At 57.4% G+C, this 11,808-nt stretch overlaps 1 protein-coding gene across 1 annotated transcript in view; it reads right to left on the reverse strand.

Annotated features, from left to right (window-relative positions):
* The window catches only part of ASAP2 (ArfGAP with SH3 domain, ankyrin repeat and PH domain 2), a 77,511-nt gene that overhangs the window by 29,490 nt on the left and 36,213 nt on the right, over nucleotides 1-11,808 (reverse strand). The window contains exons 4-11 of the mRNA XM_014540536.1: nucleotides 9,623-9,697; nucleotides 8,341-8,390; nucleotides 7,455-7,584; nucleotides 6,968-7,053; nucleotides 3,100-3,175; nucleotides 2,731-2,817; nucleotides 2,203-2,211; nucleotides 10-113 (exon numbers count right to left, since the gene is read on the reverse strand). Of these exons, the coding sequence (XP_014396022.1) occupies nucleotides 10-113; nucleotides 2,203-2,211; nucleotides 2,731-2,817; nucleotides 3,100-3,175; nucleotides 6,968-7,053; nucleotides 7,455-7,584; nucleotides 8,341-8,390; nucleotides 9,623-9,697 (617 nt within the window). The remainder of the gene's footprint in view (nucleotides 1-9; nucleotides 114-2,202; nucleotides 2,212-2,730; nucleotides 2,818-3,099; nucleotides 3,176-6,967; nucleotides 7,054-7,454; nucleotides 7,585-8,340; nucleotides 8,391-9,622; nucleotides 9,698-11,808) is intronic.

An 11,808-nucleotide genomic window follows, 5' to 3' on the forward strand; every position in this document is an offset into this window, starting at 1 on the left:
CCCCCTTACCCGTCGCTCTTCTTGTAGAGGCTGCCGCTGCGCTCGGTGCCGTGCTCCTTGTTGCCCTGCGGCTGGTGGAGGCTGTAGGCTGTGCTCTGGCGCAGCTGCGAGTCCTAAAGTGGCCGGAAGTCCCTTTATCCTCATCGAAAGGGCAGCTTCTGCCCTTAAAGCTTTTCTTCTTAGAGACATTTCCCTTCTCACCACACACACACACACAGACACATGCGCACACACAGACACACACATGCGAACACAGACATACACACACACATGCACACACAGACACATACACACAAATACACACAGATACACACACACAGCACACACACAGACACACACATAGACACACACACACATGCAGACACACACATAGACACACACACACACACACAAGAACAATTCCTACCCAGGAGCCCGTGAATGCCACCCACCCAGCTGGAGAGGGAACGGCAAAGACCAGCAGCCCCGACCGGCCACCGTGAGCCACTGGGAAGCTACAGGTTTGATCACGGCCAGAAGGTCCTGAGAGGTGGACGCAGCCCCTTCAAGCAAAACCAGCACCGAACACACCCAACAGCCATGTTCCGCCCCTTCCTGTCGGCAGATCCGAGGCCCTGCTCAGTTTCCTCCTTGGAAACAGGCAAGCACCACCCCGGGCGGAAGGTCACAGCAAGGTCACGCACGTGGACGCCTGGTACAGGACAGGCTCTGAGTGACCTTCACTCCCTGACCCCTCCCCCGGGGCCGGGCCCTGAACCGCCCTGCCCTGCTCAGGTGGGCCGGCCGCGTGGACAGCTGGGAAGCGGCTTCTGAAGGGCAAGGACTGTGCCCAGCAGACCAGGCAGAGCCCCGGCCGGGGCGGAAGGGCTGTGGGGCGGGGGCCGAGCTTCTGGCAGGGGTGAGGGCAAAGGGGGAGCGAAACGTGGACCTGAGTTCACAGGTCAACCAGGAGGGCGGGGGGCTGCCTCCACCGGCTGCTGGGAACCCCCACCAGCTCACTTCACGATGGAAGACACAGGTGGTCTGCTCGAGGCGCAGGGCCTGTCGGGGCCGGGACCCCGCCTCCCACGCGGATGCTCCTTCCCGGACACCACGTGTCCTCACGGGGCTGGTCTCCTCTCCCCACCAAGCCCACGCCTGTCCCTGGTGCCAGGCACGGCCCAGACGAAGGAAGAATTAACAACACACGACAATCAGCGAGATCTGAACTGAGGAAGCACGGACTCAACCAGTGAAGGGCCAACAGGGAAATGCATAGGGAATGGAGGAAGCGAGCTTTTAAAATTTCTACTTATTTATATATTTCTTATTGATCTCAGAGTGGAAGGGAGAGAGAGAGAGAGAGAGAGAGAGAGAGAGAGAAACACCAATGATAAGAGAGAATCACTGATCGGCTGCCTCCTGTATGCCCCCTACTGGGCATCGAGCCCGCAACCTGGGCATGTGCCCTGACCAGGAATCAAACTGTGACCTCCTGGTTCATAGGTTGACGCTCAACCCCTGAGCCATGCTGGCCTGGTGGAAGTGAGCTTTAAAACATGAATGAATGAATGAATGAATGAATGAATGAAAGAAAGAAAGAGAGAAAGAAAGAAAGAAAGAAAGAGAGAGAGAAAGAAAGAAAGAAAGAAATATTGATTTCAGAGAGGAAGGGAGAGGGAGATAGAAACGTCAATGGTGAGAATCATCTACCGCTGCCTCCTGAGGGAGTGGGCATGGGTGGAGGGAGCTGTTTCATTTCCACAAGGAATGACAGCGAATGGGCAAACTGTACACTCGGGAGATTTCCACTCCACTGACATTTGTGCATTTAAATTCTTCAGCCTTTCGTAACCCCGCTATTGGGAGAAAAGGGATTAAATCAGTGGTTCTCAACCTTCTGGCCCTTTAAATACAGTTCCTCATGTTGTGACCCAACCATAACATTATTTTCGTTGCTCCTTCATAACTGTCATGTTGCTACTGTTATGAATCGTCATGTAAATATCTGATATGCAGGATGGTCTCAGGCGACCCCTGTGAAAGAAAGGGTCGTTCGACCGCCAAAGGGGTCGCGACCCACAGGTTGAGAACAGCTGGATTAAATGAAAGATGCTCTACTCGTTAATCTATACATGGAAGAAACCGGTTTTGTTTTGTTTTTTAAGTTCATGAAGAAAGCATGCAAAATTCTCCAATTTATTAAAATACTGAACTACTTACTCTCCTAGACTTCGGTCACAAAAGGTAAATGCATTTGGGAGAAAAACAACAATATTCAGTTATAGCACAGGAACTTCCAACCACCAACAGTGAACCCAATGTCTACGGAGGCAGCGGTCGCCAAGCGGTGGTCCGCGAGGTCCGACAGGTTGGCGACCGCTGCACTAAGGAGTTTAACAAGTTAGTTATCTAAAGTCTACAGGTGACACACTCAGACACATTCCTTCATCACAAGGAGGTACAGTTACGTTAAGTCTCACACTACAGTGTGAGCAGGGGGACCAGAGTGCAGGAAAGTCAGGACACACTGAGGAGCGTGCGTCTGGGGAGACGCTAAGAGCTACCCGTCTCACACCGGCTGAGCAGGAGCTCTGCACGCTGCCACCGGGGCCGGGCCCCCGGGAGACACACACACCCACCAACGGGGCGGGTCCCACACTCCGAGAACCCACTGAGCGTTTGGCTGGGTCTGTGAGCACCTGGGAGGCACAGCATCAAACAGCCGTCCTTCAAAAGTAAAGCCCTCACCTCCTTCTGCTCCACCTGCAACGCCGATTTCAGAATATCCCGGAGCTGCACCAGCTGCCTTCGTTCCTCATCCTGGGCCTGTTTGATCTTTAGAAACAAAACAGAGAGGGGGAGAGAGGCATGACAGAGGTGCAGCGAGAGGCTGGCGTGCACAGGGCACCCCCACCTCACCGGGCCACCTGCCCCCTCACTCCCAAAACCTCCCCCAGCGGCCGAGCGTGGGACTCCGTGCTCCGAGGGGCACTGCCGGGCTGTGAGTTTCTGCCCAGCCCAGCGGCAAACTCAAGGTCAGACAGAAGCAACATTGGCAAGACAGCGTTTGCTGCATGAAAACTGTGTCGACGCTGACGTGGCAGGGGAGGCACCTACTGTGTGGAGATCTGTTGAAAGCGTTTCGATGGAGGGCTTGAGGTTTTCCACGGCCTTCAGTCCATCCTGGAAAAAACTGGGGGGAAAAGAAGAAATAGAGCTCGTGTCCCATGCAAAACAATCCTGTCCGCCGGAGAGAACACTTCTTTAAGGAAAGAGGCTAACATCATTATGTCATTCCCAGGGGGAACCTGGATGTGTGTCCAGAATAAAAAGATGCTCAAAACGATGAGGAGGGGACGGAAGGGAGCTGCAATCAGGCAAAATATTTGTGACTTTTCGTGACCCACGAACACGAGCCCCACCTGTTCAGTTTATAACGGGAAACGGGACTCGCTGATAAAGGCGGCGAAGGCTTCGGTTCGGGAGCGGAAGAGTCCAGAAACCAGCGGGAGCGAGACAGGCTTCTGCCGCAGCAGTGGCCGATGCCCTACCGCTCGCTCCCGCTCAGTGTGTGCGTGTAACCGTGGAGAGGAATGAAGAAAACGGGGTGGCCCTCACTACAGCACAGGAACCAGACCCCAGGCCCGGGGGCTGGGTGCTGGCCCACGCCCCCACCACCAGTGCAAGCATCTCTGGGCACAGGGCCTCTCCATCTCTGTGCCCGGGTTCACCAAGCAGCCGCAGGCACAGCGGTCTCCGCAGGGATTGGCCAGAGAACATGTCACTCAACACTCTTCCCACCTTCTGGATCGGGGACCCCTCTTGTCTGTGTCACTGCTGCTGTTTTAAAGACGCCCCGTTTCTAGACCCCACTGGACAGCAGGCTCCAGGAACTGGGCGGAGAGAGAGGCCAGTTCTCTCCTTAAATGAAATAAAAGACAAAGAACACGATGACGGTTCTTCTCAAATGTCTACAGCAAAAAGCAAAACATGCCCAGCCAAGGAGTCCCACAGGGGAGCCCCCACGGCTCCCGGAACCCGGATACAGGCGCCACCTCACACCTGCAGGGCCCGCAGCCCGAGAAAGGCAGCCCTACCGCCGCCCCGGCACTGCGCTGGCCACGCACAGCCTGCTCCCGGGACAAGTGCAGACCGGAGGGAACGTGAAGTGGGGGGACTCGCAGGAACCCCGGATGGATAAACTCGGCGTGGCCACAGCCTCCTCTGTCCATCGGCCGAGTCATCGGGCTCCAAATTGTGCATTAAAACAGTCAAAGGCCTTGGGATAATTTGAAGAGCACAGAGTGTTACACATGCACGTGCACACACACATGCACACACACGCGCAAACAGTAATCCAGGAAGGAAGCGATGGACGATGCATCATTTTTAAAGGTTGCTGAGCTCATGCCCATAAAAGGCCAACTAGTTCACTTTCCACAAGTGGCCAGTTGCTACCCAACTCATCAGTTTGGGCAAAATAAAGGAGAAAAAAAAAAGGAAATCCAAAAATAGCTGCTTCTTAAAAATAAAGTATCAGCAAGGAAGCGACCCACTTCCTAAACCGCCTCAAGTGAGGTCACGAGGATGCGGACTGAGAAAGCCATCTGCGTGTCAATCACCAGGTGGGGCTCTGCGTCTGTGAAACAGCCCGTCTGGGGGGCTCTACACGCCAGTGAGCGCGTCAGCGCCACCTCGGAGGCGTCTCCCCAAGCTCGGTGCTCGCCCCTCCCCCTTGCAGAGTGGCCTCGGCCGCCTGAAACAAGCACCGGGAATTCCAAGCAGAGCTCAGCTCCGTTCCACAGGGGTCACCGTGGCAACCATCCGCCAGGTAAACGCGTCACGTGCTACAGACTGAGAAAGTCAACGCCACGGCCCATTTCCTTAGGAGCGGACAGTCAGCCCGGGCCAGTGTGGCTCAGGTGGTTGGAACACGGTCCTGTGCACCGAAAGGTCACCAGTTCGATTCCCGGTCAGGGCACACGCCCAGGTTGCAGGCGCGATCCCCGGTTGGGGTGCGGGAAGCAGCTGATCAGTGTTTCTCACATCAGTATTTCTCTCTCTCTCTCCCTTTCCCTTGTTCTCTCTGCAAAATCAATAAAAACATTTTTTTTAAAGAGTGTACAGGTCAGGGGGAGGCCTCGCACAACAGGAAAGATGTTGCCATGGAGATACAGGAAGAGAAGTCATTGCATCAAGGCCCGGGCAGAAGGACTTCCAAGTAGCAGTTACATCTGAGGGAGGCCGTGGGGAGGGACGGAGGCTGGGGAAGGCGCAGAGGAGACAGACGGAATTCTGGGGAAAGGGGATGGGGCAGTGTGGGCAGAGGTGCATCGTGGGGGCAGCCGCCGGGACAAGGCAAGCATCCAGGCGTGGCCATGCACCTCAGTGTCTCCAGTGGGTCTGCACCTCCCCCGTCAGCGCCAGCAGCGCTCAGTCGGCACTTGCTGAGTGGGTTTTCTGCTTTAGACTTTCCAAGAGCTCCCCCCACACACCTGCGATGAAACCCAAGCCCCTCTGCAGGACTGGGAGGGACATCCGGTCCCTAATGCTCTGTGCCCGGGTACCCTTCAGGCTGCTCACTCAGGGGTGAGCCACGCTGGCCGTTCTCCTGCGTCAAGACCTCCACTTGGCCCGGCACGTTCTTCCCCTGCTCCCCATCCGTGGAGCTCAGAACACACGCCTCCCCAGAGAGGCCTGCAGCTCACTTAGCAAGTACGTGAATACCTACTATGTGCCTGGCCTACTATGTGCCAGGCGTTGCATTCCGGCTGCTGGCACACAGCAAGGAACAAGAGAGAAGAGAGAAACACCCCTGCCCCTGCCCTCCATGTCCATCTCAAGGGGATCCTTCTGTTGCTTTCTTACTTACATTCCTACACATTAGAACACGTGCTACATGTCCAATGACATGTCTGTTTGCGGGAGCCCAATGCCCCTGCTCGGGTGGGCATCACTTTATCGCCGGCATCAAGGACCGTGCTGGACACACACTCCACGAAAGTGTGTGCATTAGCGGCCGGGGGTCAGAGCGAACCAGCAGGACCAGGAGCCGGGAAGACAGCCAGGCTGGCGGCGCGTGCGGCCGAGGTGAGTACAGAGCCGCCCTGAATGCGGGCGGTTCCCCTCCTCCCCTGCAGGCGGCCTGCTGTGCTCTGTCTTTGCTCTGCAGGATACCTCACACCTGGAAGCATGTCTTAACCTGACGCGCTGAATCAGCCCCCCGCCTTCCTCCTCTAACCAGCACCACCGGAGGTCCCGTGCGGGGTCAGACTCCACGGCCCTCTACAGAAAGGGCAAAGCAAGCCTATGGATAAAATCTATTCTTACGTTTGTGTTCTTATTGAGATCTCATTCTCAGACCGTAAAAGGCACCCTTTCCAGTGGACAAGCCAGTGGTGTTTAGTATTTCCACAAAGCTGTGCAGTCATCAGCACTGATTCCAGAACACTTGGATCCCCCCCAAAAACCCTGTTCCGTGAGCAGCCATCCCCGCGTTCCCCTCCCCCAACTCCCCTCCCCCCACAGGGCCTCTGGTCTGGCTTCTTTCCCTTAACATGTTTTCGGGTTCATGCATGCGCCCATCCCTCCACTACAGACGATTAAATGAGTGCTGATTTCCTTCAGCACGATACTACAGATCAGCGATTTCCAACCGGTGAGCTGTGGCAGGCGCACTGGTGTGAGCAGCAAGGATTTTACAACATGCATCACCCGACTGTGTAGTCAGGGACACGGACCTCGATTCTCTGACACTGTGGCATCAACAGTGACAACCACCGCCGTCCGGCGTGAATGAACCAAAATTATACTTTTTTTTTTTGACAGATGGGCAAAATATATGCTGTGTTTCTGGGTGTGCCGCAGAATTTCCATCTCCTGTGTGCCGAGAGATGAGAAAGGCTGAATCCGCTGCTATTGATCGACCGGAATTTGCCGTAGAGAGAGACATGTCTGCGTAACACCACAAGGACCAAGAACTTACTTGCACTGGGCATGAAAATACTTGATCAGATTCTGAAGTAAATCCACTCCCTTCTTGATCTTGATTTCATTGACCTTCAGCAGGTACTGTGGAAACAACACATCACAAAGGGGTGTCAGAGGCAGAGGCGAACGCGTGCTCAGCATGAGCCGGGGACAGACCACACGTCCGTTCTCCTCCGCGTGGCGGGAGCTCATGGTCGGCATCACGGTCCCCGAGGCCACACTCCGTGTCCCTTTCCCTTTGCTGCCACGGGAGCGCCCTGACGCACAGGTGACTCAGTGTCTCACTTAGTGCCAAGGGCTCCGAGTCATCAGCCCGTATCTCACCCGCGAGGAGGAGAAACAGCTGCTCTGGCTTCAGGAAGAACGAGGCGGGGGAGAGACTGAACCGAAGGGGGTCCCACAGGGCAGCGGGGTTCTCTGAGGCCGCAGGTGGGGGTCAGGCTCCAGCCGCCCGCGGGCTGCCCAGCGCCGCCCGCCCTCACCTCGCACATCTGCAGCTGGAAGAACCGCCGCTCCTTCTCCATCTCCTCGGCGATCTCGGCGCCGCTGATCTCCGTGCGGATCATCCCGTGCAGCTTGGCGTGCTCCTTCTTCTCCTTCTCGATTTTGGTGCTGCGGGCAGGAGAGCAGGGATGAATCGGACGCTCTCGGCCCGCGGCCCAGACTGGACGGCCGGGCAGGGACAGCACACGCTCACGGGGCCTTTTGCAAACGGGGCCACCCCCTAACTCACTGCAAAGGAAATGCCTGTGGCCATAGACAGGCCAACCTTGGCCTTTTGATTGAGTATTTACTCCACAAATCCTCCCTAAGCACTTCTCTCTCAGAGGAGGGAGAGAAGGCAGCCAGGTGAGGCTGATGGGTGTGTGTGTGTGTGTGTGTGTGTGTGTGTGTTTGTCCCCACAACCTCTCTTCTCTTCTTTTCTGAAACCAAGGGGCCTGGTGAGGCTGAGAAACGTGACCTGCGCTAAGGGGATCCACAAATCACCAGGAAGACAGAGTACGAAAAATGTGCTGCCGTGACCAACAGTGATAACACGGGGGGAGAGGGGGAGGGCGGGGAGAAGGGGGGAGGAAGGAGACACCTCGGGGAAGGTGGCTCGACTTCCTTCGATGAGCCTCCCTGGAAATGACGCTCTGTAACCCCTTTGACATGAAACAAAAGGGACCAGGAAGAAACTTGCGTAAAGAGGCCAACATCACGGCATTTGGACACCAGGCGTGAAGGCACCTAGCGACACAGTTTTAGGTGAACTCTGCCCTGTATCAGAGTTAGTTAGACAATGCCTTTAAGCTAGAAAAGCTGGGTTTAAAATTGAAATCGCAAATTACCCACATTGTGGTGTGTTTTTAAATGGAAACACTCACATTTTGGTTTCATAGTCCTTCCAGGCTTTATCAAAAGGCTTTTTCAGATCCTGTAAACGGAGAGGCATAAATTAAACAGGGCTGCTCGGGGGCCCACGGTAGAGAACTACCCCCCCATCCCCCAACGCTTCTGCCTGGAACTGGGGCCGCACTCAGCAGGTCTGGCTCGGAGGTACCGAGCTCCGGAGACTCCACCAGGCAGCCCCCCGCCCCCCAGTCACGTTCTGTCCAGCAGGTCCTTTCGGGAGAGGAACGCTTGCCACGGGTGGGGCTTGTTTTTTACATCCTGGCTCTTCACTGGCCTCCGACAGGACTCAGCTCCCAGCCTGCAGGGCCCTGCCCGCCCCCCAGCCCCACCCGACTCTGGGGACACCCGGCTCACGCGACACGAAAGCCTCCTGCCCGTCTCGCTGCGTCCTCCCTCCGCCCCGGCACCCTTCCTGCCCGTCCTGCCGCCCACTCGGCCCCCTGCTCCGGCCCCAAGAGGACAATGGGCAGCTCCTGGTGCCCGACCGGCTGGGCAGCCCCTCCTCCCTGCCCACGGCTCTCCTGGCACAGTCTGCGGGGTCCCGAGACCAGCCGCTGGGCTTCCCGATGTGCCCCGTGCAGATCCTGGGAGCACGCAGCCTCCCAGGACTCAGACACATGTTCGTGCAAAAGCGACCGAGTGCTCAGCAGCGGGGACCCACGCCCCTGAGCCCGGCCCCTCCTCTTCCACCTGTGAAACGAGTCACGCTCACGCGCCTGTGCGTGGCCCTTCCTAAGCTACGGACAGAAAAGGCAGCGGCTCGAGCCCCGCCGGTCAGATTCCCCATCAGGAGACTCGTCCCTGCGGGGAGCCTGTTCCCGGGGTCAGCCTGGGACACGGCGGCTGGAGACCCAGACGTGAGCCTAAATCACCCCCGGCTTCTCAGTGTTCTTCCCTGCAGACCCCCCCCACACCCCCCCATGCCCAGGGCACCCTCGGGTCACCCAGAGAGGCCCGAGTCACCAGTCAGGGCGCAAGCCCAGGGGCCCCGGCAGCCGCCCCCCGGCCCACGGCTGTGGCCCTGCAAACGCCCCACCCGGAGCCGTCGCCGTACCCCCTTCACGCCTTTCAGGTCCCCCTTCAGCAAGCTGTCCAGAGGGAAGGAGATGATGTTGTTCATGTTCTGAATCTGAAAGACAAGACCAGAGAGGGTGCTCTCAGTCCCCAGCGGCACAGCGAGGGCGAGGCCCGGTGACCTTCACCGCAGCCCGAGCAGCGAGGACGACCCTCGCCCACCCGGAGCCGTCGCCGTACCCCCTTCACGCCTTTCAGGTCCCCCTTCAGCAAGCTGTCCAGAGGGAAGGAGATGATGTTGTTCATGTTCTGAATCTGAAAGACAAGACCAGAGAGGGTGCTCTCAGTCCCCAGCGGCACAGCGAGGGCGAGGCCCGGTGACCTTCACCGCAGCCCGAGCAGCGAGGACGACCCTCGTCCGCTCTCCCAGGTGATGGGTGCCGCATGGCGGTCTCCATTCGTCTCCACAGCAGTAACTTTCTGCTATTAAGCGATCACGTTGGTGAAAAGATAACCATTGCCAGGAAGAAAAACCTTTCCAACCAGCAGCGTGAGAGCCACCGACAGGCACGGGGGAAGGAGCCCACGCCGCCGAGGCCTGGCTGCCCCGGGCTCAGTTCTCACCCCTGAGCCCCCACCTCCCAGCTCAGCCCCCAACGGGGGGCCCGACAGGAAAAACAGAATGAGGGCTCTGCCTCCTGGGAGGCGGGAAAAGCCCCCCCCGATTCGCATGAAGTGAGGGACACAGCCTCGTTGGGAGGGCCTTCCGGCACAGACTCGGGGTTCAGAGCCTGCAGGAGTCCTACCTGGAGGAGAATGTAAGCCACCCCGGGCTCACCACCCTGTCAGTCAACTCGCTGCCTGTGGGCACCACCGGGTCGGGGGGGAGGAGAATGGGGGACATGTGTCACCGGGGTTCCCGCACCCCGTTACAGGCTGTGAAAGGGGAAGACAAGACTGAGAACTGTGGAACCTCCCACATTCATTCTTACAATCGAGCGGAGAAAACCTTTATATTTTTCGTAATTACCTGGAACAGGAATGGGAATATAAAACACAGGCATGGTTTAGGGCAACATGGGATCTGATTTCTATACACTGTTCAGTGCATTCAAAGCCAAAAGGAGAGAGAAATCTATCGGAAAGCTACTGGCAGGGGGTGTACGGACGCCTGGGGTACCCACCAATCCCGCCAGGTAAGGAACCCACCCGGTCATGACTCTCCCAGAAACGCCGGTGCTGGGTACCGTGTGTCCTGCTCCGACATCAGCATTTGTCATCACCCGGCCCTGCTCCCGGGGCAGCGTCACCAGCCCTGACCACCGGGATCAGCCTGGGAGCGAAATGTTTCAACACGAAAAGCTGAGTGTGAGGCGCGGGCTGGTGGGCGACTGGAAGGGACTCGGACCAGGAGGAGGCCGCGCCGGAACCGCCTGACAAGCACACGCGGTTTCCATGGCGAATGGCAGGCCCCGGGGAGCGAGGAGCTCAGCTCAGCGTTGGTATCCAGAGTGCAGCACTGCCCCAGAGAAGAGGGAAAAGCTACGGGTGCCCGAACACGCCCGCGGCTTGCTATCACCCAGATCCCGGGCACAGGGCCACCGCCCGCGGGGACACGCTATTAAAGGGCCATCAACCCGGTGACGAATGGTGCGTGGGAGGCAGGCAGCCCTCGGCACTGGCAGGAGATGAAGCTGCAGACCCACGGGGGTGGGGGGGGGCCGGTTAGGAGACAAAGATGGATTAGACGGACCCCTGGCTTCCGGGACCCTTGGCTCACTGGGGGAGGTAAAGCACGTAGCGCAGCAAGCACACCGTCCCGCACTCTCCCAGAGCCATAAATAAGACCCCGCGGACTTTCCGAGAAGAGAAATGACTTGTAGTCTGGACACCAGGGAAATCTATGCTGATCGGGGTGACGTGAGAAGACTGGAGAGAGAGGGAGAGTTCTGTCTTACAAGATGGGGGGGAGGGTGTCCAGGCAAGAAGGGGAACGGTGTGGCCCGGCCGGCGTGGCTCAGTGGTCGAGCGTCGACCCAGGAACCTAGAGGCCGCCGGTTTGATTCCCAGTCGGGGCACAGGCCCGGCTTGCGGGCTCGATCCCCTGTGGCCGATAGATGATGTTTCTCTCTCATCGATGTTTCTGCCTCTCTACCCCTCCTTTCTCCTTTCTCTCTAAAAATCAATAAAAACATATTTGAAGAAGAAGAGGAACAGTGCAGAGGAGCGTGGAAAGGCACAGGCCTGGGGACACGGGGGCCACCTGAGCAAGGAGAAAGCTGGCCTCCATTCCAGTCAACTCTTCTTTCTGGGATTCAAGGATCCCAGCCATTCAAGGATCTAAAACAGGAAACTGCTACTTCTCTAATCAGGAAGTAATTAGCTAAGTTGTTACAAGAGAGACCGAAAGTAGATTAGTAGTTACC

The sequence above is a fragment of the Myotis brandtii genome, unplaced genomic scaffold (assembly GCF_000412655.1).
Source record: "Myotis brandtii unplaced genomic scaffold, ASM41265v1 scaffold247, whole genome shotgun sequence".
NCBI lineage: Eukaryota > Metazoa > Chordata > Mammalia > Chiroptera > Vespertilionidae > Myotis > Myotis brandtii.